This window comes from Engystomops pustulosus, chromosome 2 (assembly GCF_040894005.1).
Source record: "Engystomops pustulosus chromosome 2, aEngPut4.maternal, whole genome shotgun sequence".
NCBI lineage: Eukaryota > Metazoa > Chordata > Amphibia > Anura > Leptodactylidae > Engystomops > Engystomops pustulosus.
The window spans coordinates 14,361,494-14,389,315 of NC_092412.1; the positions used below are offsets into that span (position 1 = coordinate 14,361,494).

At 42.1% G+C, this 27,822-nt stretch overlaps 1 protein-coding gene across 1 annotated transcript; it reads left to right on the forward strand.

Moving 5' to 3' along the window:
- Positions 1-761: 761 nt before the first annotated feature.
- LOC140119795 (uncharacterized) lies at positions 762-27,644 on the forward strand. The gene is given in 8 exon segments (XM_072139186.1): positions 762-847; positions 20,664-20,789; positions 20,902-21,063; positions 21,148-21,271; positions 21,752-21,843; positions 22,225-22,282; positions 25,602-27,199; positions 27,201-27,644. Coding segments are annotated over 7 exon segments (2,352 nt in total). The 5' UTR covers positions 762-847; positions 20,664-20,708; the 3' UTR covers positions 27,438-27,644.
- Positions 27,645-27,822: the final 178 nt, after the last annotated feature.

A 27,822-nucleotide genomic window follows, 5' to 3' on the forward strand; every position in this document is an offset into this window, starting at 1 on the left:
GTACACATCGTGCAGAGCTCCTCGGATTTCCTTCTTAAAATTTCATTGGATTTGCTGAATAGCATCATGGGAAGTGAGTGCAGTAGGAAATGGACTCAATGACAGGGACAGGTTAGACTCCACCCACTTCTCTACGGCGGAGGAATATTTTTCACAAGCATCTTTAGAGCAGTATAAAATGCCAGAACTTATGTCTATTGTTCTGTAAGTTTTGAAACCGAGAATCAGAAATAACAATCAGGAAAAAATCACTGAGAACTTGGATGTACATTTTAAATATTTTTTCTATGGGTAAGTTACCAAAAAAGGAAAGCAATGTGTATATGTGCAACACAAACAAAAAGGATCCAATTACCTTAGGAAATCTACACCTGAAACCTTGAGGGCGCGTTCACACGTTCTGCTAGCGCCGCGTTCATAACGCGATGCTAGCGCACAGGGGGCGGAGTTTGGGGTGATCGCATATGCGTTTCCAGAGAAAAGCATATGTGATCGGCCCGAGCCCCGTCCCCTGTGCGCTAGCATCGCGTTATGAACGCGATGATAGCGGAACGTGTGAACGCGCCCTGAGAATACAGGACAAAATAAATAGATCTCCAAGCTCTGCATGGGTTAAAAACAAAGTAAAACAAATAGACGCAGGTAACCCTTCCTTACCCAGCACCTGATTCATGTGAGCTGCAGGATTACGTCAGGGGCTGTAGAACATTAACCACCAGAGCAGACGCCTTCCTTATCTTGTGATTTCTGTGTCTTCATCTTCCTGGCTGAAGCCTCAAAGAGCCGAGTACATTACTGCCTGCACTGCGCGCACTTCATCAGGGGAGACTGTACCTACAGGAATAAGGTAAGTCTTTATGTTCCTTCACTCTTACTATATTGGTTGCTGTGGGGCGTTATGATTATTGTATTGTGTTATTATTTTAAGAGGGTCAGTTGTGGAGTGCGATCTATATACAGTATTGTTTCAGAGCACAGTGTGGGACATAGTTGTTATACAGGAGATACTATACTATATACAGTGCTGTATCAGAGCACAGTGTGGGACATAGTTGTTATACAGGAGATACTATACTATATACAGTATTGTTTCAGAGCACAGTGTGGGACATAGTTGTAATACAGGATATACTATACTATATACAGTGCTGTATCAGAGAACAGTGTGGGACATAGTTGTTATGTAGGAGATACTATACTATATACAGTGCTGTATCAGAGAACAGTGTGGGACATAGTTGTTATGTAGGAGATAGTATACTATATACAGTGTTGTTTCAGAGCACAGTGTGGGACATAGTTGTTATACAGGAGATACTATACTATATACAGTGTTGTTTCAGAGCACAGTGTGGGACATAGTTGTTATGTAGGAGATACTATACTATATACAGTGTTGTTTCAGAGCACAGTGTGGGACATAGTTGTTGTACAGGAGATACTATACTATATACAGTGTTGTTTCAGAGCACAGTGTGGGACATAGTTGTTATGTAGGAGATACTATACTATATACAGTGTTGTTTCAGAGCACAGTGTGGGACATAGTTGTTATACAGGAGATACTATACTATATACAGTGTTGTATCAGAGCACAGTGTGGGACATAGTTGTTATACAGGAGATACTATACTATATACAGTATTGTTTCAGAGCACAGTGTGGGACATAGTTGTTATACAGGAGATACTATACTATATACAGTGCTGTATCAGAGCACAGTGTGGGACATAGTTGTTATACAGGAGATACTATACTATATACAGTATTGTTTCAGAGCACAGTGTGGGACATAGTTGTAATACAGGATATACTATACTATATACAGTATTTTTTAACAGCACAGTGTGGGACATAGTTGTTATACAGGAGATACTATACTATATACAGTGCTGTATCAGAGAACAGTGTGGGACATAGTTGTTATGTAGGAGATACTATACTATATACAGTGCTGTATCAGAGAACAGTGTGGGACATAGTTGTTATGTAGGAGATAGTATACTATATACAGTGTTGTTTCAGAGCACAGTGTGGGACATAGTTGTTATACAGGAGATACTATACTATATACAGTGTTGTTTCAGAGCACAGTGTGGGACATAGTTGTTATGTAGGAGATACTATACTATATACAGTGTTGTTTCAGAGCACAGTGTGGGACATAGTTGTTGTACAGGAGATACTATACTATATACAGTGTTGTTTCAGAGCACAGTGTGGGACATAGTTGTTATGTAGGAGATACTATACTATATACAGTGTTGTTTCAGAGCACAGTGTGGGACATAGTTGTTATACAGGAGATACTATACTATATACAGTGTTGTATCAGAGCACAGTGTGGGACATAGTTGTTATACAGGAGATACTATACTATATACAGTATTGTTTCAGAGCACAGTGTGGGACATAGTTGTTATACAGGAGATACTATACTATATACAGTATTTTTTAACAGCACAGTGTGGGACATAGTTGTTATGTAGGAGATACTATACTATATACAGTGTTGTCTCAGAGCACAGTGTGGGACATAGTTGTTATACAGGAGATACTATACTATATACAGTGTTGTTTCAGAGCACAGTGTGGGACATAGTTGTTATACAGGAGATACTATACTATATACAGTGTTGTTTCAGAGCACAGTGTGGGACATAGTTGTTATACAGGAGATACTATACTATATACAGTGTTGTTTCAGAGCACAGTGTGGGACATAGTTGTTATGTAGGAGATACTATACTATATACAGTGTTGTTTCAGAGCACAGTGTGGGAAATAGTTGTCATGCAGGAGATACTATACTATATACAGTATTGTTTCAGAGCACAGTGTGGGGCATAGTTGTTATGCAGGAGATACTATACTATATACAGTGTTGTCTCAGAGCACAGTGTGGGACATAGTTGTTATACAGGAGATACTATACTATATACAGTGTTGTATCAGAGCACAGTGTGGGACATAGTTGTTGTACAGGAGATACTATACTATATACAGTATTGTTTCAGAGCACAGTGTGGGACATAGTTGTTATACAGGAGATACTATACTATATACAGTATTTTTTAACAGCACAGTGTGGGACATAGTTGTTATGTAGGAGATACTATACTATATACAGTGTTGTCTCAGAGCACAGTGTGGGACAAAGTTGTTATACAGGAGATACTATACTATATACAGTATTGTTTCAGAGCACAGTGTGGGACATAGTTGTTATACAGGAGATACTATACTATATACAGTATTTTTTAACAGCACAGTGTGGGACATAGTTGTTATGTAGGAGATACTATACTATATACAGTGTTGTCTCAGAGCACAGTGTGGGACATAGTTGTTATACAGGAGATACTATACTATATACAGTGTTGTTTCAGAGCACAGTGTGGGACATAGTTGTTATACAGGAGATACTATACTATATACAGTGTTGTTTCAGAGCACAGTGTGGGACATAGTTGTTATACAGGAGATACTATACTATATACAGTGTTGTTTCAGAGCACAGTGTGGGGCATAGTTGTTATGCAGGAGATACTATACTATATACAGTGTTGTCTCAGAGCACAGTGTGGGACATAGTTGTTTTGCAGGAGATACTATACTATATACAGTGTTGTATCAGAGAACAGTGTGGGGCATAGTTGTTATACAGGAGATACTATACTATATACAGTATTGTTTCAGAGCACAGTGTGGGACATAGTGTTATACAGGAGATACTATACTATATACAGTGCTGTTTCAGAGCACAGTGTGGGGCATAGTTGTTATACAGGAGATACTATACTGTATACAGTGCTGTATCAGAGCACAGTGTGGGACATAGTTGTTATACAGGAGATACTATACTATATACAGTGTTGTTTCAGAGCACAGTGTGGGACATAGTTGTTATACAGGAGATACTATACTATATACAGTGTTGTTTCAGAGCACAGTGTGGGGCATAGTTGTTATGGAGGAGATACTATACTATATACAGTGTTGTTTCAGAGCACAGTGTGGGGCATAGTTGTTATACAGGAGATACTATACTATATACAGTGTTGTTTCAGAGCACAGTGTGGGACATAGTTGTTATACAGGAGATACTATACTATATACAGTGTTGTTTCAGAGCACAGTGTGGGACATAGTTGTTATACAGGAGATACTATACTATATACAGTGCTGTTTCAGAGCACAGTGTGGGACATAGTTGTTATACAGGAGATACTATACTATATACAGTGCTGTTTCAGAGCACAGTGTGGGACATAGTTGTTATACAGGAGATACTTTACTATATACAGAATTGTTTCAGAGCACAGTGTGGGACATAGTTGTTATACAGGAGATACTATACTATATACAGTGTTGTTTCAGAGCACAGTGTGGGACATAGTTGTTATGTAGGAGATACTATACTATATACAGTGTTGTTTCAGAGCACAGTGTGGGACATAGTTGTTGTACAGGAGATACTATACTATATACAGTGTTGTTTCAGAGCACAGTGTGGGACATAGTTGTTATGTAGGAGATACTATACTATATACAGTGTTGTTTCAGAGCACAGTGTGGGACATAGTTGTTATACAGGAGATACTATACTATATACAGTGTTGTATCAGAGCACAGTGTGGGACATAGTTGTTATACAGGAGATACTATACTATATACAGTATTGTTTCAGAGCACAGTGTGGGACATAGTTGTTATACAGGAGATACTATACTATATACAGTATTTTTTAACAGCACAGTGTGGGACATAGTTGTTATGTAGGAGATACTATACTATATACAGTGTTGTCTCAGAGCACAGTGTGGGACATAGTTGTTATACAGGAGATACTATACTATATACAGTGTTGTTTCAGAGCACAGTGTGGGACATAGTTGTTATACAGGAGATACTATACTATATACAGTGTTGTTTCAGAGCACAGTGTGGGACATAGTTGTTATACAGGAGATACTATACTATATACAGTGTTGTTTCAGAGCACAGTGTGGGACATAGTTGTTATGTAGGAGATACTATACTATATACAGTGTTGTTTCAGAGCACAGTGTGGGAAATAGTTGTCATGCAGGAGATACTATACTATATACAGTATTGTTTCAGAGCACAGTGTGGGGCATAGTTGTTATGCAGGAGATACTATACTATATACAGTGTTGTCTCAGAGCACAGTGTGGGACATAGTTGTTATACAGGAGATACTATACTATATACAGTGTTGTATCAGAGCACAGTGTGGGACATAGTTGTTGTACAGGAGATACTATACTATATACAGTATTGTTTCAGAGCACAGTGTGGGACATAGTTGTTATACAGGAGATACTATACTATATACAGTATTTTTTAACAGCACAGTGTGGGACATAGTTGTTATGTAGGAGATACTATACTATATACAGTGTTGTCTCAGAGCACAGTGTGGGACAAAGTTGTTATACAGGAGATACTATACTATATACAGTATTGTTTCAGAGCACAGTGTGGGACATAGTTGTTATACAGGAGATACTATACTATATACAGTATTTTTTAACAGCACAGTGTGGGACATAGTTGTTATGTAGGAGATACTATACTATATACAGTGTTGTCTCAGAGCACAGTGTGGGACATAGTTGTTATACAGGAGATACTATACTATATACAGTGTTGTTTCAGAGCACAGTGTGGGACATAGTTGTTATACAGGAGATACTATACTATATACAGTGTTGTTTCAGAGCACAGTGTGGGACATAGTTGTTATACAGGAGATACTATACTATATACAGTGTTGTTTCAGAGCACAGTGTGGGGCATAGTTGTTATGCAGGAGATACTATACTATATACAGTGTTGTCTCAGAGCACAGTGTGGGACATAGTTGTTTTGCAGGAGATACTATACTATATACAGTGTTGTATCAGAGAACAGTGTGGGGCATAGTTGTTATACAGGAGATACTATACTATATACAGTATTGTTTCAGAGCACAGTGTGGGACATAGTGTTATACAGGAGATACTATACTATATACAGTGCTGTTTCAGAGCACAGTGTGGGGCATAGTTGTTATACAGGAGATACTATACTGTATACAGTGCTGTATCAGAGCACAGTGTGGGACATAGTTGTTATACAGGAGATACTATACTATATACAGTGTTGTTTCAGAGCACAGTGTGGGACATAGTTGTTATACAGGAGATACTATACTATATACAGTGTTGTTTCAGAGCACAGTGTGGGGCATAGTTGTTATGGAGGAGATACTATACTATATACAGTGTTGTTTCAGAGCACAGTGTGGGGCATAGTTGTTATACAGGAGATACTATACTATATACAGTGTTGTTTCAGAGCACAGTGTGGGACATAGTTGTTATACAGGAGATACTATACTATATACAGTGTTGTTTCAGAGCACAGTGTGGGACATAGTTGTTATACAGGAGATACTATACTATATACAGTGCTGTTTCAGAGCACAGTGTGGGACATAGTTGTTATACAGGAGATACTATACTATATACAGTGCTGTTTCAGAGCACAGTGTGGGACATAGTTGTTATACAGGAGATACTTTACTATATACAGAATTGTTTCAGAGCACAGTGTGGGACATAGTTGTTATACAGGAGATACTATACTATATACAGTGCTGTTTCAGAGCACAGTGTGGGACATAGTTGTTATACAGGAGATACTTTACTATATACAGAATTGTTTCAGAGCACAGTGTGGGACATAGTTGTTATAAAGGAGATAATATACCGTAATGAGTATTTTTAGGGGACTGGAGGCACCATTGATATAGTTTGCTACTGTGGGGGCACTGTCAAGTGACAGGTTCCCATAGAGCCCTATTACCTAACTGACACTCTTAAAATTGTTTCCCTCACATTCCCATAAAATCAACTTTCTTCTATTATCTGAAATACATTTAGATCTACACTGATCACATGAAATCACAGCATGCCTCCATGGGGGATAGGGAAAAGTACAAGTCCATTTTTATATTTTAGATATAAAAATTGGGTGCAAATATTAGGGGTGTTAAAGAATCTTAGATGACATCACCCTGGTCACATGACATAAAGTACTGAATGGTAAGAAAGTAGGCGTGGTACAGGGGGAGCTGTCACTAGCTGTTTTGGTGAAAAATTTGGTGACAGGTCCTCTAACACCACTGAGGGGGCTATTTGAAGCCTTAAAGGGGTATTCTCCTCTCGTCTGGGCATTCCCATCCAGATTCATTAATCTGCCATATGTAAACATTTCTTCAATTAGATGTCATTAATAAAAATGTACCTGTGTGAAGATAATTTCTCAAAAATGTAGTCATATGTTCCCTTAGACACAAGACTGTGTCCTGGGATACGGCCACCTCTGCTGGAGGGATTGCACAAAGAAACAAAAGGTTTTTGTATATGAAATTTCCGGGAGTTCCTGTATGACCCACAGCCGTCCTGTGGTAATGAACGCTGAAGCCAGGTGGTCAGGCAGAGCTCAATAGCGCCTGTCTGGCCACTGCTGCCAAAATGTGAGGTGGTCGTATCAGAGGAAGCCATATCGTTTCTAATGGACAGCATGGCTACATTTATGAGATATTATCTGAGGAAACTCCAAATACAAGCCCCTTGCACTCACTAGTGAGTAGGAGACTTGTACAAAAATACTCTACTAACCATGTGTAACATTTTCCACCGGGGTCTGGACTTTTTTTGGGGGTTGTAGACAGCCGGGGCCCAGAATACCAGAGTGGCCGGCTTATGCGGTCTTGGGCACGCTGTTGTACGCTGTGGTCACGGTGCCTGGTATTGCGACCAGAGGACGGGCCTACACCCTGGCAGGTCTCTAGCAGGTGGTCAGGTGGCAGCACTCTCCAATCAGCTTCCAGTTTGCTTTACAATTAGAACACATCATATCATTAGTTACAGACAATTGATATGTTAACCGTTTCCCTCCCAGGCAGTGGTTCCAGCTGCACCAGGGATTGTAATATACACTCACCGGCCATTTTATTAGGTACACCTGTCCAACTGCTCGTTAACACTTAATTTCTAATCAGCCAATCACATGGCGGCAACTCAGTGCATTCAGGCATGTAGACATGGTCAAGACAATCTCCTGCAGTACAAACCGAGCATCAGTATTGGGAAGAAAGGTGATTTGAGGCCTTTGAACATGGCATGGTTGTTGGTGCCAGAAGGGCTGGTCTGAGTATTTCAGAAACTGCTGATCTACTGGGATTTTCACAACCATCTCTAGGGTTTACAGAGAATGGACCGAAAAAGAAAAAACATCCAGTGAGCGGCAGTTCTGTGGGCGGAAATGCCTTGTTGATGCCAGAGGTCAGAGGAGAATGGGCAGACTGGTTCGAGCTGATAGAAAGGCAACAGTGACTCAAATCGCCACCCGTTACAACCAAGGTAGGCAGAAGAGCATCTCTGAACGCACAGTACGTCGAACTTTGAGGCAGATGGGCTACAGCAGCAGAAGACCACACCGGGTGCCACTCCTTTCAGCTAAGAACAGGAAACTGAGGCTACAATTTGCACAAGCTCATCGAAATTGGACAGTAGAAGATTGGAAAAACGTTGCCTGGTCTGATGAGTCTCGATTTCTGCTGCGACATTCGGATGGTAGGGTCAGAATTTGGCGTCAACAACATGAAAGCATGGATCCATCCTGCCTTGTATCAGCGGTTCAGGCTGGTGGTGGTGGTGTCATGGTGTGGGGAATATTTTCTTGGCACTCTTTGGGCCCCTTGGTACAACGCCACAGCCTACCTGAGTATTGTTGCTGACCATGTCCATCCCTTTATGACCACAATGTACCCTGTAACATCTGATGGCTACTTTCAGCAGGATAATGCGCCATGTCATAAAGCTGGAATCATCTCAGACTGGTTTCTTGAACATGACAATGAGGTCACTGGACTCAAATGGCCTCCACAGTCACCAGATCTCAATCCAATAGAGCATCTTTGGGATGTGGTGGAACGGGAGATTCGCATCATGGATGTGCAGCCGACAAATCTGCGGCAACTGTGTGATGCCATCATGTCAATATGGACCAAAATCTCTGAGGAGCTTCCAGCACCTTGTTGTATCTATGCCACGAAGAATTGAGGCAGTTCTGAAGGCAAAAGGGGGTCCAACCCGTTACTAGCATGGTGTACCTAATAAAGTGGCCGGTGAGTGTATAATTGTGAAACTACTGGAGACCAGGGTCGGGACAGCCCCCTCTGCTGTCTTGAGGTGGGGAGGATGGCGCAATTATGATCAGGAAATAAATCATTGCCCTTACTATGACGCCCCCTATTCCTTAGGAGCTGTCAGTGCATGTTGCTTCTTGGTCCTGGAGAGAGAAGCCATTGTCAGCTATGAGATGTCATGAGCAGGGTGCATGAATACATCCACTGCTGTGTGCAGAGTCCTTGGTCAGAGTCCCATCTCTGCCTCTGCTCCATTTTACATCCCCCCCCCCAGCTACTATTCACAGTCAGAGCTGCGTGACTTGTCGGGACATAGGTGGAGGAGGGTGTCTGCATTTGGGACATAGGTGGGGGAGGGTGTCTGCTTACGGGACATAGGTGGGGAAGGGTGTGTGCAGACGCTGTAACCTCTCAGCCTCCTCAATCACATCCCGTGTGCAGAGTCTGTGAGTCTCTTTATCAAAAACTGCTTCAGTAACTGTGTAAGCTTCGTAAGTGTGTTTAATCTGACTATTGTATGTGTGTAATTGCTGATCTGTGGTGTGTATGTGTGATGTGTATATCTGTATATTTTTATGTGTGTAGAAAAATTCCGGCCTGTATTTACTGGCCAGGGCTCCTATTTATATAAGGGCCCCTGAGTATAGAACATAAAGGAGGGGTCATTCACATTTATGTGTAATATGTATGTGTACCAGCTGTATTTACACGTATCACACGTCCCCAATCAGGTCTACGAGCTCCTCCAGTCCTTCAGTCCTGTCATCAGCAAATGTGACCCGCTGACGGCACAGGGGACGCAAACAATGGTCTACAGGACTGTTGATTTCATCCCATAATATGGCACGTTCTGTGCATGTAGCCTAAGGGTGGATCAGAAAAACATGGCATCTGCTGTTAGATTCAGCAGTCTCTTGGAGCCCACCATGTTTGAGCCCACTGTCCGGGACGCAAATTATAGATGAAAAACACCTCAGAAGAAAAGTCGGCACTCCAACGTCTTTGCAAAATCGGCATCCAGCTTTATTCGTCACATAGACAGTAAAAGCAATACATAGCAAGCAATCTGAGGCGCTTCTGAAATAATTATACTAATTATAATTTAGAGAGATGCTTTTTAGTTAGAGGGCTTACATTACTGAGACCCCCACCGATCAGCAAGTTAGACCCTACCCTATGGATAGGGCCTAACTTGTTTGGTGGGAAAACCCCTTTAAAATGATATAGTATTAACGCTGAAATCACCAAAACACAAAATCGCCATCCAGCTTTATTCGTCATATAGACAGCAGTACATAGCGAGAAATCCGCCGCTTTTATGAAGCGCGGCAGATTGCTTGCTATCTACTTCTTTCAATGCTCTCTGTGTGACGAATAAAGCTGGTTGACGACTTTGTAAAAAAGTTGGAGTGCCGACCTTTCTTCTGAGGTGTTGTTTATCTATTATCATGGGACATAGGGAGGTCTGTTCCTTCGGTACATGCACCCGGTTGGTGAGCTGATATTTTCTGGTGCGCACATTACGGAGCATGGCCTATTCCTGACAGATTTTACACTTCCGGCAGTCTTTATTATCACACCGATAACACACGGGACAGAAATAACGTACAGCGCATCTGTTCTTTGTGGCTTGTGAAATGCACACATTTGTGGACTTTTCAAAATTCTGGCGTCGGGGCATAATAGCCCCCCCCCTTCCCCCATTAGGTGACTTTATGTAGTCGCATACTTTTGATTTGTGCTACGTTTTCTTCACTTTTGGCCCGGTGCACTAGATACACAGAGTGTAAGGGCGCATTCACACTGACATATGACCACATGGCTTACGCTGGGCAGGCATACGTCTGGCGCAATGGAGAGGAGGAGGGGTGACTCCTCCCCTCTCCATAGAGATCCATGGCCGACGCCGCACATGTCCTATCTTTTCCCCGTGTACTGAGCGGCATGGTGTCACGTGTGTGCAGCAACGCATCGGTCTGTGCGGCATTGCCGTCTATGGGGGACGTCTGTACGGCCGCATGAACGGCCGCACAAACGCCCCCCCTATGGTCGTGTGAATGAGGCGTAACAGAAACACCGGACGTTGGTTGCATATCTAACCTCATGTATTTTTAAAACATCTTTTATGTTGTATTTTGTGTTGTGATAATATACGTGGGGTCCGGTTTTAATCGTCCAGTGCAGTGATAATATTGGATGGAGCCTCATTCTTGAATAGTTCTTGGCACCCGCAAGCGCGATGCAATCAACACAGACTCGCCTGGGCAAAAAGCATAAAATTTATAGAACAGGTAGTTGTCCTTTATACAAATCAGAGGAAGCGAATAACATCACTCATACAAAAGTATGTACTGAACTAATCTCGCTGAAAAGATGTTAGTTTACTTTTTAGGGGCTTATTGAGTCATTAATCCCCTTATGTTGACACAAGGGGTGTAGCTGGGAGCTTTCCGGGTTCGGAGAGTTGCTTCCATTGTTTTCTGTCTTGGACTGATATTTGCACCTCGCGTTTGAATCCTTAGCAGCTTGAAGGTCTGTGACCCAAATTATATGTAAGAAGTTATAGTTATGGGATATTCCTATGAATATCCCTTTTTTATATATTACATTAAAAATATACAAGAGGCCCCTGTCCTATCACCTGTGTCAGATTTCTGTCCACTGGTAGTAAACATAGAAGCTACCTATAGAAGGACAGCAAGCAGAGATCTAGAAAACCGTGAGGAATTGATACAGAAAGTATATTGGAAAATCGGATAACTTTTTATAATACAAACAATAACATTAATTTACCAAAATGGGAAAACCCCTTTAAGAAGAAGCCTAATATCCCTGTGGCTGAGCTCCAGAAATGCTTTAATTGGCAGTCTCCGTAAGGAAAACTCTCACTTCCTGACCCTAGTCACAAGCCTCTCACCCAGCCAAACCAGTTTCCTGCACTGTACTGAGGAGACCCAACCAGGTCAAAACAGCTCTGTCTACAGTAGGGAGTCTGTTCCCTCTGCAATAGATATGCTGGTTTGGTTTTAATCCTGCATAATGTCATAAGGCCTCTTGTAGGTCATGCTTGATGTCAAGGGAGCTGACTTTAAAAGTAGCTAATGAGGTGTGGTATTCCTTATCACATCCTGGAAAACTTTGCATATTTTCCCAGAATCCCCCTAGTGGAGCATCCATGGCTATAAGACTCCACACGCCTACATGGTGGCCTTAATTGGCAATCTCCGTAAGGAGAACTCTTACTTCCCGAACTTTTGGAGACATCTGAAGGCAATCGTCTCTGTTGTGAAGATAAGAGGTGTGCAGCATCTGAAAGAACGGATACTGGAAGCCAGTGCTAGCATTTCTTCTGCGTTGTTGCTATCAGTGTGTGAGAAGAGGCTTGCATTGACAATCCAACACAATGGGCAGCACTTTGAACACATTTTTTAAGTGGTCATAAACTTGCAAACACCTCATGGAAGAATCAAATTATTTATTATTTGTTTTTCTTGCAAAATTCTCAGTAGGTTCGATGTGTTACGTTAACCTCTTCCTATTGTATTCAAAATGGCCGCCATGGTCAACACCCAAAGTTTTTCCCCCTCCCATATACTAATGTGCCACAAACAGGAAGTTGATATCACCAAGCATTTACATTTTATTTAGTTGTATCCCTATAGATGGTCCACCCTGTATATATAAAAGTGGGGGACACAGTGTTTGTCATTTTCCAATAGCATATGGCTTGTGGCTTACATGATAGATCTTTGACTCCATGTTATATTTAGAAATACATGTTGATTACTTTATAACTTGCTCAGATGGAATTATCCAACGGTGGACTTTGAGACCACAGATAAAGATTATTATGGTAAAAGCAAACAACTAAAAACGTACTTGTAGATAAGTCTTTCATCTTTCTGCCTTTCATCAGGACAAAGTTTAGAGAAGTGCCCCCCCACCTCGGAAGTCACTAAAACATATCCATTATCCCATATAATCAATTATTACATTAACAATTACCCCACAAATTAAAAAAAAGTGCTTGCATTGTAACACATGTAGGGCCATCCCTCAAAGTGAGCATACACACAGTGCTTCACCAAAGTGATTACCCATATACACTGCATTAAATCTTGAATAGAATTGAACCCTTTTTTATCACTTTTTTTTTGTTCATTTATCCCTAATATTATTATTCTGTCATTGTTTGTAGTGTACTCTCTCTGCTGCTCTAACTTTGGGGATTGCCCCACTGTGGGACTATCTGTAGGATTATCTTATCTTAAACCACAATGAAAGATTCATTCCCTCAATGTGAGATTCCAGGAATCTGGTGCTTATATGTTTGTGGTGTAGGGAGGTTGTTTTGTGTGAACTTTTTGATAGGAAGTGCTTCCATGTGTCATCAGATGGTTTTAGAGCTGTGTACTGGGAATGGGGAGGTTTAGACCCCACATTGAGATCATTCCGTTTTTGAGGGGATGGTCAGTAGATTAATTAGTTTAGCAATAATTGTTGTACACAGCCTCTGCTATGGCATATATCTCTGATTGCTGAATGCATCTTTCACCCATCTATACTGACTTTCAGTTCATTCACAGCCTTTGCGATGGTATATAATTACCTTTGTATCGGCCCTTTTCTGTCCTACCTGATTTAATGTTCATTTATGCCCCTCAATGAGTTTAGTTTTCTCTGTTTATAACTTAATCCATATGTTTAAAGTCTCCTAGATTAATTGTTTTACAAGCTAAATGAGGTCCTGGTCTCATTGTTTCTGATTGTCTTCTCTGAGTATAAATTTAGTGATAGCATAGAATGCTTGCATTCTTAGATTGTCTGCATAGCATAATATTCTGCTGAGTCTAATATTCTGACAAGTATGCTGCAGTTATACACTGCAGTATAAAATTCTGACAAGTATGCTGCAGTTATACATTGCAGCTATAATACTCTGCCAAGTATGCTGCAGTTATATGCTCCCTCATTTTCTATCCCGTGAGATTCCAACCATTATCATGGGAGACTTTAAAATCCCTATTAACATTCTGTTTCCCCTCCTGCCTCTCAGCTCTTAGCACTAAATACTTCTCTAGGTCTTTCACAACTCTCTGATTCTCCCTCTCATAATGAGGGAAACATCCTAGACTTGGTCTTCTTCTGACTTTCTTCAATATCTAATTTTACCAATCCTTACTTTCCACTTTCAGACCATAATTTCCTTTCTTTTACTTTCAATAATCCTTCACCTTCTCAGAATCCTTCCACCCATCGCTCATACCGGAACCCACGTGCAATAGATACTCACAGAAAACTTTGTTAGAATCTTCAGTCCCCATCTCCTCTTTTATCTGCCCAAAACTGGCTACTAATGATTATAATCACACTGTCAGAAGCGCCCTAGATAAGATGTCACCACTCAATCCGAAATATTTAACACAGACGCAGGCAACCTTGGCACACCGACAAAATCCATTTCCTTCGGTAGTGCTCCAGGATTGCCAAAAATCTGTGGAGAAAACACGTGCACATGTGCAGACTTTCTTCAAAATGTCTTCAAATGTATTCTCAAAACCTAAAACTCTGCCCTTCGCCTTGCTGAACAGGTCTATTTTACTAATCTACACTCACCGGCCACTTTATTAGGTACAACATGCTAGTAACGGGTTGGATTGAGATCTGGTGACTGTGGAGGCCATTTGAGTACAGTGACCTCATTGTCATGTTCAAGAAACCAGTCTGAGATCATTCCAGCTTTATGACATGGCGCATTATCCTGCTGAAAGTAGCCATCAGATGTTGGGTACATTGTGGTCATAAAGAGATGGACATGGTCAGCAACAATACTCAGGTAGGCTGTGGCGTTGCAACGATGCTCAATTGGTACCAAGGGGCCCAAAGAGTGCCAAGAAAATATTCCCCACACCATGACACCACCACCAGCCTGAACCGTTGATACAAGGCAGGATGGATCCATGCTTTCATGTTGTTGACGCCAAATTCTGACCCTACCATCCGAATGTCGCAGCAGAAATCGAGACTCATCAGACCAGGCAACGTTTTTCCAATCTTCTACTGTCCAATTTCGATGAGCTTGTGCAAATTGTAGCCTCAGTTTCCTGTTCTTAGCTGAAAGGAGTGGCACCCGGTGTGGTCTTCTGCTGCTGTAGCCCATCTGCCTCAAAGTTGGACGTACTGTGCACTCAGAGATGCTCTTCTGCCTACCTTGGTTGTAACGGGTGGCGATTTGAGTCACTGTTGCCTTTCTATCAGCTCGAACCAGTCTGCCCATTCTCCTCTGACCTCTGGCATCAATGATGTTTTTTCTTTTTCGGACCATTCTCTGTAAACCCTAGAGATAGTTGTGCGTGAAAATCCCAGCAGATCAGCAGTTTCTGAAATACTCAGACCAGCCCTTCTGGCACCAACAACCATGCCACGTTCAAAGGCCTCAAATCACCTTTCTTCCCCATACTGACGCTCGGTTTGAACTGCAGGAGATTGTCTTGACCATGTCTACATGCCTAAATGCACTGAGTTGCCGCCATGTGATTGGCTGATTAGAAATTAAGTGTTAACGAGCAGTTGGACAGGTGTTAAAACTGCATCGCTATCAGCTTTGAGGTGGTTTTAGGTGCAGTTTTGTCAATTGACCAGGTGAAAGACATGAACTGAACTTAGCGGGAGACACGCGCGAACACTTGTAAAGTGAAGAATAGTGGTTTTTTAATGTATTCTTAAAATGAAAACATCTGGAAACACGTGGAATGTGTTATTATTTACTGTTCTTTTAATGTGTTGTGTTAGTGAAAAAATGCTTGGGTCTCTTGACTTTAATTCGGTACGAGCATTATTCGGTACGAGCACTCGAGCATCGGGAAAAGTTTGTACCAAATAACGAGCACCCGAGATTTTAGTGCTCGCTCATCTCTAATTACCAGTCATATCACAGCCAGAGCTGCCATTTGTAACATAGATGAGAGCGGGTACATGAGGAGACATGGAGTCATGATCTCCTGTGGTAATTTTTAATTCCTGAGGTAAAATTCCTCTCATATATGATGTGTAAGCTGAGTCTACCCTGGTACATGGCGTGTGAGGTGTATGAGGTGACAGCAGAGTGATATAACATGGTGACCCCAGTGTTCACTAGTACATGATGTGTATGAGGTGACGGCAGATGATATAACATGATGACCCCAGTGTTATACTTGCTGAGGTTACACTAGTACATGATGTGTGATGTGTATGAGGTGACAGCAGATGATATAACATGGGGACCCCAGTGTTATACTTGCTGAGGTTACACTAGTACATGATGTGTGATGTGTATGTGGTGACGGCAGATGATATAACATGGTAACCCCAGTGTTATACTTGCTGAGGTTACACTAGTACATGATGTGTGAGGTGTATGAGGTGACAGCAGATGATATAACATGGTAACCCCAGTGTTATACTTGCTGAGGTTACACTAGTACATGATGTGTGATGTGTATGAGGTGACAGCAGATGATATAACATGGTGACCCCAGTGTTATACTTGCTGAGGTTACACTAGTACATGATGTGTGATGTGTATGAGGTGACAGCAGATGATATAACATGGTGACCCCATTGTTATACTTGCTGAGGTTACACTAGTACATGATGTGTGATGTGTATGTGGTAACAGCAGATGATATAACATGGTGACCCCAGTGTTATACTTGCTGAGGTTACACTAGTACATGATGTGTGATGTGTATGAGGTGACAGCAGATGATATAACATGGTGACCCCAGTGTTATACTTGCTGAGGTTACACTAGTACATGATGTGTGAGGTGTATGAGGTGACAGCAGATGATATAACATGGTGACCCCAGTGTTATACTTGCTGAGGTTACACTAGTACATGATGTGTGAGGTGTATGAGGTGACAGCAGATGATATAACATGGTAACCCCAGTGTTATACTTGCTGAGGTTACACTAGTACATGATGTGTGAGGTGTATGAGGTGACAGCAGATGATATAACATGGTGACCCCAGTGTTATACTTGCTGAGGTTACACTAGTACATGATGTGTGAGGTGTATGAGGTGACAGCAGATGATATAACATGGTGACCCCAGTGTTATACTTGCTGAGGTTACACTAGTACATGATGTGTGAGGTGTATGAGGTGACAGCAGATGATATAACATGGTGACCCCAGTGTTATACTTGCTGAGGTTACACTAGTACATGATGTGTGATGTGTATGAGGTGACAGCAGATGATATAACATGGTGACCCCAGTGTTATACTTGCTGAGGTTACACTAGTACATGATGTGTGATGTGTATGTGGTAACAGCAGATGATATAACATGGTGACCCCAGTGTTATACTTGCTGAGGTTACACTAGTACATGATGTGTGAGGTGTATGAGGTGACAGCAGATGATATAACATGGTGACCCCATTGTTATACTTGCTGAGGTTACACTAGTACATGATGTGTGAGGTGTATGAGGTGACAGCAGATGATATAACATGGTGACCCCAGTGTTATACTTGCTGAGGTTACACTAGTACATGATGTGTGATGTGTATGAGGTGACAGCAGATGATATAACATGGTGACCCCAGTGTTATACTTGCTGAGGTTACACTAGTACATGATGTGTGAGGTGTATGAGGTGACAGCAGATGATATAACATGGTGACCCCATTGTTATACTTGCTGAGGTTACACTAGTACATGATGTGTGAGGTGTATGAGGTGACAGCAGATGATACAACATGGTGACCCCAGTGTTATACTTGCTGAGGTTACACTAGTACATGATGTGTGATGTGTATGAGGTGACAGCAGATGATATAACATGGTGACCCCAGTGTTATACTTGCTGAGGTTACACTAGTACATGATGTGTGAGGTGTATGAGGTGACAGCAGATGATATAACATGGTAACCCCAGTGTTATACTTGCTGAGGTTACACTAGTACATGATGTGTGATGTGTATGAGGTGACAGCAGATGATATAACATGGTAACCCCAGTGTTATACTTGCTGAGGTTACACTAGTACATGATGTGTGATGTGTATGAGGTGACAGCAGATGATATAACATGGTAACCCCAGTGTTATACTTGCTGAGGTTACACTAGTACATGATGTGTGATGTGTATGAGGTGACAGCAGATGATATAACATGGTGACCCCAGTGTTATACTTGCTGAGGTTACACTAGTACATGATGTGTGATGTGTATGAGGTGACAGCAGATGATATAACATGGTAACCCCAGTGTTATACTTGCTGATGTTACACTAGTACATGATGTGTGAGGTGTATGAGGTGACAGCAGATGATATAACATGGTGACCCCAGTGTTATACTTGCTGAGGTTACACTAGTACATGATGTGTGATGTGTATGAGGTGACAGCAGATGATATAACATGGTGACCCCAGTGTTATACTTGCTGAGGTTACACTAGTACATGATGTGTGAGGTGTATGAGGTGACAGCAGATGATATAACATGGTGACCCCAGTGTTATACTTGCTGAGGTTACACTAGTACATGATGTGTGAGGTGTATGAGGTGACAGCAGATGAAATAACATGGTAACCCCAGTGTTATACTTGCTGAGGTTACACTAGTACATGATGTGTGAGGTGTATGTGGTGACAGCAGATGATATAACATGGTGACCCCAGTGTTATACTTGCTGAGGTTACACTAGTACATGATGTGTGATGTGTATGAGGTGACAGCAGATGATATAACATGGTAACCCCAGTGTTATACTTGCTGATGTTACACTAGTACATGATGTGTGAGGTGTATGAGGTGACAGCAGATGATATAACATGGTGACCCCAGTGTTATACTTGCTGAGGTTACACTAGTACATGATGTGTGATGTGTATGAGGTGACAGCAGATGATATAACATGGTGACCCCAGTGTTATACTTGCTGAGTCTGTCAGACATGTTTCTTTCTGTTCTTCTATGGAGAGAAACATAAAGAGAGATACAGGTCAGGAAGTGACATCTACTCCTGAGCCCCTCACATCACTACATTATACTACCTACCTGTTCTCTCACAGTACTACATTATACTACCTACCTGTTCTCTCACAGTACTACACTATACTACCTACCAGTTCTCTCACATTACTACACTATACTACCTACCAGTTCTCTCACATTACTACACTATACTACCTACCAGTTCTCTCACATTACTACACTATACTACCTACCAGTTCTCTCACATTACTATACTATACTACCTACCTGTTCTCTCACAGTACTACACTATACTACCTACCTGTTCTCTCATAGTACTACACTACACACCACCCACTTTTATAGTGGACCATCTTACATCAATACTAGCACATAAAATTCATGTTTCCCCTTAGCCTCCGGTGTTGTCAGGACAGACAGAGAGGATGCAAAGATGCATAATTACACTGCTATGTTTTCTGGGTCAAAGTGCATTGTGCGACACGGATGCTCCTAGGCCATGTCAACATATTTGTAACATCCCCCACCGGGCCTAGCCTTTTTCTTGGGGCCTGGAGCTCAGAAATTAGATGATGGAGAGGCTGATGCACTGGTTCTCAGTGGGGCAACCCCTTAGTGTCTGTAGTATGAGTCCCTGGATGAGAGATGGGGGCGTCCTTGATGGTGATACAGCCATAGCAGGGACCAGACGGAGGCAACGTTGCATAAAATAACTTACAGTTCTTTATTCAAAACAACAGCAGCAACAGGCCAAACGATTCTGTACAGAGGCAGATTACTGGGAGTGATCTTGGAGAGTGAACCTCAGGAGTTTGGTCACCAGCCTGGTTGCAGATGCAGGCTGGGATGTAGCTGTGTCCAATGCTGGAAGCTGCAGCTTTGTCCTGGATTGGTTGAGTATCAGCCCTGATGGTGGACTGACACAGTATCTCTCACTATGTGCTCTGTAGATGATCTAGATGCTCCTCAGTCAGGAGTTGGGTCCCAAGAGCTTGAGCTCTAAGAAGTTTCTCTAACTCAAGACCTCGTACTCAGTTGCAAGGCTCTGGCCTAAGAGAGCTTGTCTCTTCCTGTCCAGGGGTTTTGTTACTCCCTCTGGTCAGATGGTGGCTCACCTGATGATATTGGATGATAAACATTAACCAGAATTAACCTGTGCCTGTCTAGGCAGTATCTACCGCTGCACAATTACCTCTATGTGTACTGAATGGTACAAGGGGCTTATTCGCAACTACTCCTCTGGCTTGCACATTGGCAGGGGTGTTGCATATTGTCAGTGGCACCTGAGTCTTAAAGACATAGATGGTATTGGGCAGAAGCCCCTGTCATAGCACCAGGTGCTGAGTCCCCTTGGTGAATTCACCAGTCCATCATTGTCCAGTCTGACTATGTGTAAGTTATTGTTTCAAATGGAATTTATCTTCTGTCCTCTTCATTTTCCCTCAGATTCTTTAGATACAGAAGCTGCACAGACAGAAGTTTTATTGAAGGATGATGGTCCAGAATAGAGACCATATGCATAGAAGGATCCTAGACCTCGCCCTGCAGATCATCTCCTTGATAACCGGAGAGGTGAGAGTCTCCCAGGACACGGTTCTTATCTCTAGGAATAACAGCGGGAAATGACTGGAGAGGTGAAGGATTCTTAGGATCTATGTAGTGATCAGTGTCTCCCCATACACAGGATTACACAGTAGTGAAGAAGTCGTCTGGTGAGTGTGTGACCCCCCGTGTGCCAGGAGGATGGACCCAGAGCCCCATCATCGAGCCTCCACCTCATTCACTGATACATGAGCAGAAGATCCTAGAACTTACCTCCAGGATCACTGAGCTGCTGAGCGGAGAGGTGAGCGCTGCCGGGAATGCTGGGACATTGTACAATAACACAAGGGAGGGGTCTGGGTGATGACTGTGTCATTGTGTGTGTCAGGTTCCTATAAGGTGTCAGGACGTCACTGTCTATTTCTCCATGGAGGAGTGGGAGTATATAGAAGGACACAAGGACCTGTACAAGGACATCATGATGGAGGACCACCAGCCCCTCACATCACCAGGTAAGCGGAGACCTTCCTGATTATAGAGGACAGAGCAGGTGTGAGGTCACCTAGACACCTCCATCATCTCATCATCACATATAGACAATGGAGCTGATTTACGAAGGGTCCTCGGTCCGCACTATCGTCTGAACACCCGACGATTTCCTATGTGCGCCGCATTTAGAAGGGGTTTTTGGCACACGCGATCGGATTTTGGGACATCGGCGCCAGCTTTCATGCGACAGAAATCGGGGGGCAGTCGCGGGATTTAACATTCAAAATTCTATCGCAAGCCATGCCCTTACATGCACCGGGAAGGAGATGATGAACTCAGGCAGACCTGAGTGAGGAAGCGACACATGCAGGAAATTGGATGCACGATCTTAGTGAATCGCGGCAACTCCGAATCCTCATTGGACAATGCACCTCAGGGATCGCAACGGGGCAGGTAAGTAAATCTGCCCCAATGTATTTAGTCACTGTTTATATTTCCTATAGATGGATCCAATCAGAGAAATCCTCCAGAGAGATGTGCCAGTCCTGAAAATTCTCAAGATGATCCAGAGGAGAGCGTCCCGCATGATCATCAGGTAGATAGAGCTGAGATTCCTGTAAATCATATATACATTTATATGTAGATTTATATAATTAAACTTTCTACTAACCTTCTCCAGCAGCTTTGGGTGGAGGATCCATTGGATGTTGTTGATGGTTACTCTGGTGGTTTGGGCAAACAAATGGTTTCTAGTTTTATTAAAGATTGTGCTAAAGAGAATCTTCTACGTGGAGCTTCCAGTTCAGAGCAATATTGAATAATCTAATCCCTGGTGTCTATGGGCGCAGGCTCCTTCTTAGGATCAGATTGTATTGATTTCTGCAGTAACATTGGTTCGTAAAATACTCAGATGAATGTTAACTCCTTTTTCCCCATTTGCTTGTTTTCTCATGTCCCTCATGTGGGATCTTTCCAGGAAAGTTGTGGTGGAAGGAGGAGCGGAGAGGAAATCCCCTCATCAGTGACAGAGGAGGGTAAGAGCCTTTCATGTATCTTGTGGGTTATTCTTCCCTTATACATTGCAGGGAGAGGTCACATCCAGGGGAGGAGATGGAGATGACATAGACACCGGCTCATCTGTCTCTGGTCTCCTCCTCCAGTCACATCCGTCTGTACCCACATGTTGTGTTACTATGAGGCTCTGAGGGATATTATTGGATGTTTCCTCTCCTCAGACATTTGAGGCTGGAGATATAGTGACTGGAGATTCATAAATGGAACAACTGAATGAAATCCCAAAACTTCTCTCCTCCTCGTTGTTATTATCACTATTTCTGGCTTTTCGAGGATTTCTTGCTATCACAAGTGAGGTGTAAGATGGGATAAAACCCTGTACAGATAACATACCGTAACAATGATGCCCAAAAGACAGAATTATCTGTGAATTAAAAATTGTATAACTTTTCCTTACTTTAACTTTAACCCAGTGGGCCCATGGTTACTTATCCATGTGTCAGGAGCACTTTGGGACTAATGGCATTGTGCAACGCACAACAGATTATTCCACAACCTGGTGTTGCTTGGCAGGTATGGTCTACCAAGAAACGTAGTGGCAGCTTAGAATAACATACTGTGGGACAGCCGTCGTCATAAGATCTTTAAAGTTGGAGGTTCCCACAACCATAATGGTAACAGCAATTTGGACTTTCTTCTATTCAGGACCACAGCTTGTGCATGAGAAGGCCCAAAACTCTGCTTTCTCTCCATTACTTGGGGGTTAGGTAGGTGATCGGATGGGATTTTTTGGTTGTCCCTGGATCCGACCATAAATCTTCTGACTATAGTCAGATTCTGGACAGGATTGGTGATGTTGGTGGCAGTGTGACATTGTCTCTTTGTGTGGAGACAGGTGGTCTTGTCACTTTGAAGTCAGTGGTAGAGGTTAAACCGAACCAAAGCAGCAGTGGGTGTTCCCAGGCTTTTTTTGTTGTCTCATCCCCTGCAGCTCATGTTTACTTTGTAGGTGCCTGGTCATACACGAGGTCCTCAGATTGTTGAGGCTGTGGCTGCACTTTATGAACTGGTAGAACAGTTTGCAAATGACACATGCTTTGTCTTCTGGGCTGAGGGCACCACATTGGCTGGCCTTTGTGTGCTTGGTCCCTTGGCATGCTGGGAAGTAGTAGTAGTAGTAGTATGGTAACATGATGACTGATGCGTCTTGCCACCATTTTCGCATCTTCTGCTTGCTGCCTGTGTCTCTTGGCCACCACCTCTTTGTTCGAACTATCACTGTCGCCATTTTGGGTCTGGGACTTCATTATTGTCCCTGGCATCTTCCCTCGCAGTTGGATTTCATCATCTTCTCATGGTCCGCCATCCACATCCTCATCCTACAACACAATTTCTTGGGAATCTTGCAACACTATGGGGCAGATTTACTTACCCGTCGCGATCCACAGCGCGTTCTCCGACGAGGATTCGGGTCTTCCGGCGATTCACTAAGGTTGTGCGCCCGATGTCCATCAGTTGTCACAGCTGGTTAATGATTAAAACATCTAAAAAGCCATAAACAAACTGTACATAATAATTCAGAAACCCTCTCTGAGTGTAATACAAATGTATATATACAGCAGTGTAACCATAAAGCTCCAAAGAACACAATGGGGCACATTTACTTACCTGGTCCAGCGAGTTCCCCCGACGACAATGCCCTGTGTCGCACTAAGATCGTGCGCCCGATATCCTGCATGTGTCGCTTCCCCGCTCAGGTCTGCCGGAGTTCACCATCTTCTTCCTGGTGCATGTAAGTGCATTGTCTTGCGACACAATTCTAAATTTACATCCCACGCTCAGTCTGAATCAGTCGGATCGTCCAATGGCCGGCCCCTCGATCTATGTCGCACAAAAGCCAGCGCAGCTGCACCAAAAATCAATTGCATGCAACACAATCCCAGCGCAGACACCTGTTAAATACCTGTCACAGCCGTGCAATCCCCGAAAACCCTTAGTAAATAAGCCCCTATACACGTGATGTACTAAAAGACCAAAATAATCTAGTGGAGCAGATAAATAGATACATAAATATATATATATAATTAATACAAAGTAAATAAAGTACAATAAGAGCATGATATTTGGTTACATTACAGTGATAAAATGGATAAGTACAACCAGTCTGAGAGGGAAGGAAGAAACCCCACCTGTTATGACTGGTATACAGGCCTCAGGGTCCCCTGTACACCAGGCGGAACCCGTGTTCTTATTGCACTTTATTTGCTTTGTATAACCATCTATTATAATATCCACTAGATTATTTTGTTTTTTTTCAGTACGTATCATCACATATTTAGTGTTCTTTGGAGCTTAATGGTTACACTGCTGTATATATACAATTGTATTACACTCTGAGAGAAGGTTATGTCCAGTTTTTTCTTGGTTTTTAGATCATTGTTTGACCTAATAAAATCATTTTTGTCCCTTGTACATATCTAATTTTTCTTTGTTTCATGTTCGCTGTAGTAAGGGTACCTCACTATCACACTTCTGCAAAATGCCCTGAAAAGGGCAATTGTTTCCATCCATTCCTAACAGCCTTCTCTCCCTATCTGCCCTCCAAAGGGAAATTGTGAAATTATTTTAGCTTTATTATTTCCCTCACTGTCCCTCTGCAGCCTTTCCTTTGCTCTGTCTCCTGGATGTAATGGGGCCGGTACATGTGACCCTGATCTTATACGCCAAAGTCATATTTCCGCCTGCCTAATCACAGCCGTGGTCAGTATGGACGAGACTGTGGAAGCTGGCTGATTGACTGCTCGCCGTGGTTTCTCGCCCCCTAAAACCTGAATGTCTGGCTGAATGTTCGGCTCATGGGTTCCGAACGTGCTATGCTTGGTATTAACCCAAATATGGGGATTGGGTTCACTCAACACTGATAGTGGCCTTTTATCTGGATGGTGGCTGTGTTATAGTTCCGTTTTTCCTATATATGTGTATGGCCACAAATTCCTGTTTTTCCTGATTTATAGGACTATAAGAACAGCTCGAGTGTGAGATGTTATGTTATAGTACAGGTGTCCTGTATATGAGGCTGAACGCGACTTCCTCCACTTATTTCAGCCATTTTCTAGGACTGTTAGGCTCTAGGGTGAGATGGGAATCTCTGGTTACACAATCCTCTTATGTCCTGGAAGTAGAAGAATCCGGTTTCTAAGGATCAGATGACTTCTGTTTAGTATTTGGTTATCTGGTTTCTCCATAGCCGGCAGTATGTTACTGACACGTTGCTTTACTTCTGCTTGTAACTGGTGAAAAGAAATCCTTTGATATTCATTTATTGATGATATTTTTTAGGAGATGAAAGTACAAGAGGTTCCCGTGGACGTCCCCCCTCATCTCCTTGTGGTGAAGAAAATAATCAGTCACATCTTTCCACAGAGGAGGGAAATCATGGAGATAAGAGGAAGTTTCCACGTGAGAAGCGGTTAACAAGTCTTGACCAACATGTGAAGATTAAGAAGCCATTTTCATGTCCTGAATGTGGAAAATGTTTTAGGAGAAAAGGAGAGCTTTCTTTACATCAGCGAACTCACACAGGAGAGAAGCCATTTTCATGTCCGGAATGTGGAAAATGTTTTAGGGATAAAGGAAAACTTTCTACGCATGAGAGAACTCACACAGGAGAGAAGCCATTTTCATGTACGGAATGTGAGAAATGTTTTAGTCAGAAATCACATCTTATTAGACATAATTTAATTCACATCGGGGAGAAGCCATTTTCATGTACTGAATGTGGAAAATGTTTTAGCAGTAAAGGGGAGCTTTCTTTACATCAGAGAACTCACACAGGGGAGAAGCCATTTTCATGCACTGAATGTGGAAAATGTTTTAAGGAAAAAGGAAAGCTTTCTATACATCAGAGAACTCACACAGGGGTGAAACCGTTTTCATGCATTGAATGTGGAAAATGTTTTAATCAGAAAGCAAATCTTATTACACATCAGAGAAATCATAGTGGGGATAAGCCGTTTTCGTGTACTGAATGCGAAAAATGTTTTTCTCACAAATCAGATCTGATTGACCATCAGAGAACTCACACAGGAGAGAAGCCATTTTCATGTCCTGAATGTGGGAAAAGTTTTGTGAACAAATCAGTTCTTAAGATACATCAAAGAATTCACACAGGGGAGAAGCCATTTTCTTGTCCTGAATGTGGAAAATGTTTTAGTGATAAAGGAAAGCTTTCTGTACATCAGAAAACTCACACAGGGGAGAAGCCATTTCCATGTCCTGAATGTGGAAAATGTTTTATTGGAAAAGGAAAACTTTATAGACATCAGAGAAGTCACACAGGGGAGAAACCATTTTCATGCACTGAATGTGAGAAATGTTTTAAGCATAAATCAGATCTTGTTAAACATCAAAGATTTCACACTGGAGAGAAGCCATTTTTATGCACTGAATGTGAAAAATGTTTTCGTTACAAAGCGGATCTTGTTGACCATCAGAGAACTCACACAGGAGAGAAGCCATTTTCATGTACTGAATGTGGAAAAAGTTTTGTCAATAAAAAAAGTCTTGCTAGACATCAAAGAATTCACAAAGCAGAGAAGCCATTTTCATGCACTGAATGTGGAAAATGTTTTCGACACAAATCGGATCTTGTTGACCATCAGAGAACCCACACAGGAGAGAAGCCATATGCATGTGCTGAATGTGGAAAATGTTTAGCAAATAGAACTAGTCTTAAAGATCACCAGAGAACTCACACGGGGGAGAAGCCATTTGCATGTACTGAATGTGAAAAACGTTTTGTGAATAGAACTGGTCTTATTCAACATCAGAGAACTCACAGTGGGGAGAAGCCATTTTCGTGTACTGAATGCGGAAAATCTTATTCTCACAAATCAGATCTGATTGACCATCAGAGAACCCACACAGGAGAGAAGCCATTTTCTTGTACTGAATGTGGAAAATGTTTTAGTTACAAATCGGTTCTTATTCAACATCAGAGAATTCACACGGGAGAGAAGCGATTTTCATGTACTGAATGTGGAAAAGGTTTCAGCAGTAAAAAAGGTTTTGTTGAACACCAGAAAAAACATGCGGTGGAGAAGAAATGCTAATGTTTATAGTGTAAGAAATGTGGCCGGTTCGGAGATCGATTGTTGGACTCCATCCATAAAATGACTTCTGCTGATGTCTGCAGCCAAAGCTTAGAGACATGAGAAAGTGCTCGGGGCAATCATCATGAACAATGGGACACATTTATCAATGGTTTTGATTTTTGTATATTCTGGGGACTGGAAAACACAAAAAAATTGCTGTGTTATTTGCTTTTTGTCTCAATTTTATGTGATTCAATGTAGGAATAAAAATGCAAATTGTGTTGTTAGACGAGCGGCTAAACCAATTATATATTGTTTTTTGGATATGCAACCAGGGCCGGTTCTAGACAAAGTGGGGCCCTGGGCAAAACAAAAATAAAACTATTTTATGACCAGTCACAGTCAGCAAGAGGCTCCTTTAGTATGGTAAAACAAACTGTAATATGGGAGAATTTTATAGGAGATAG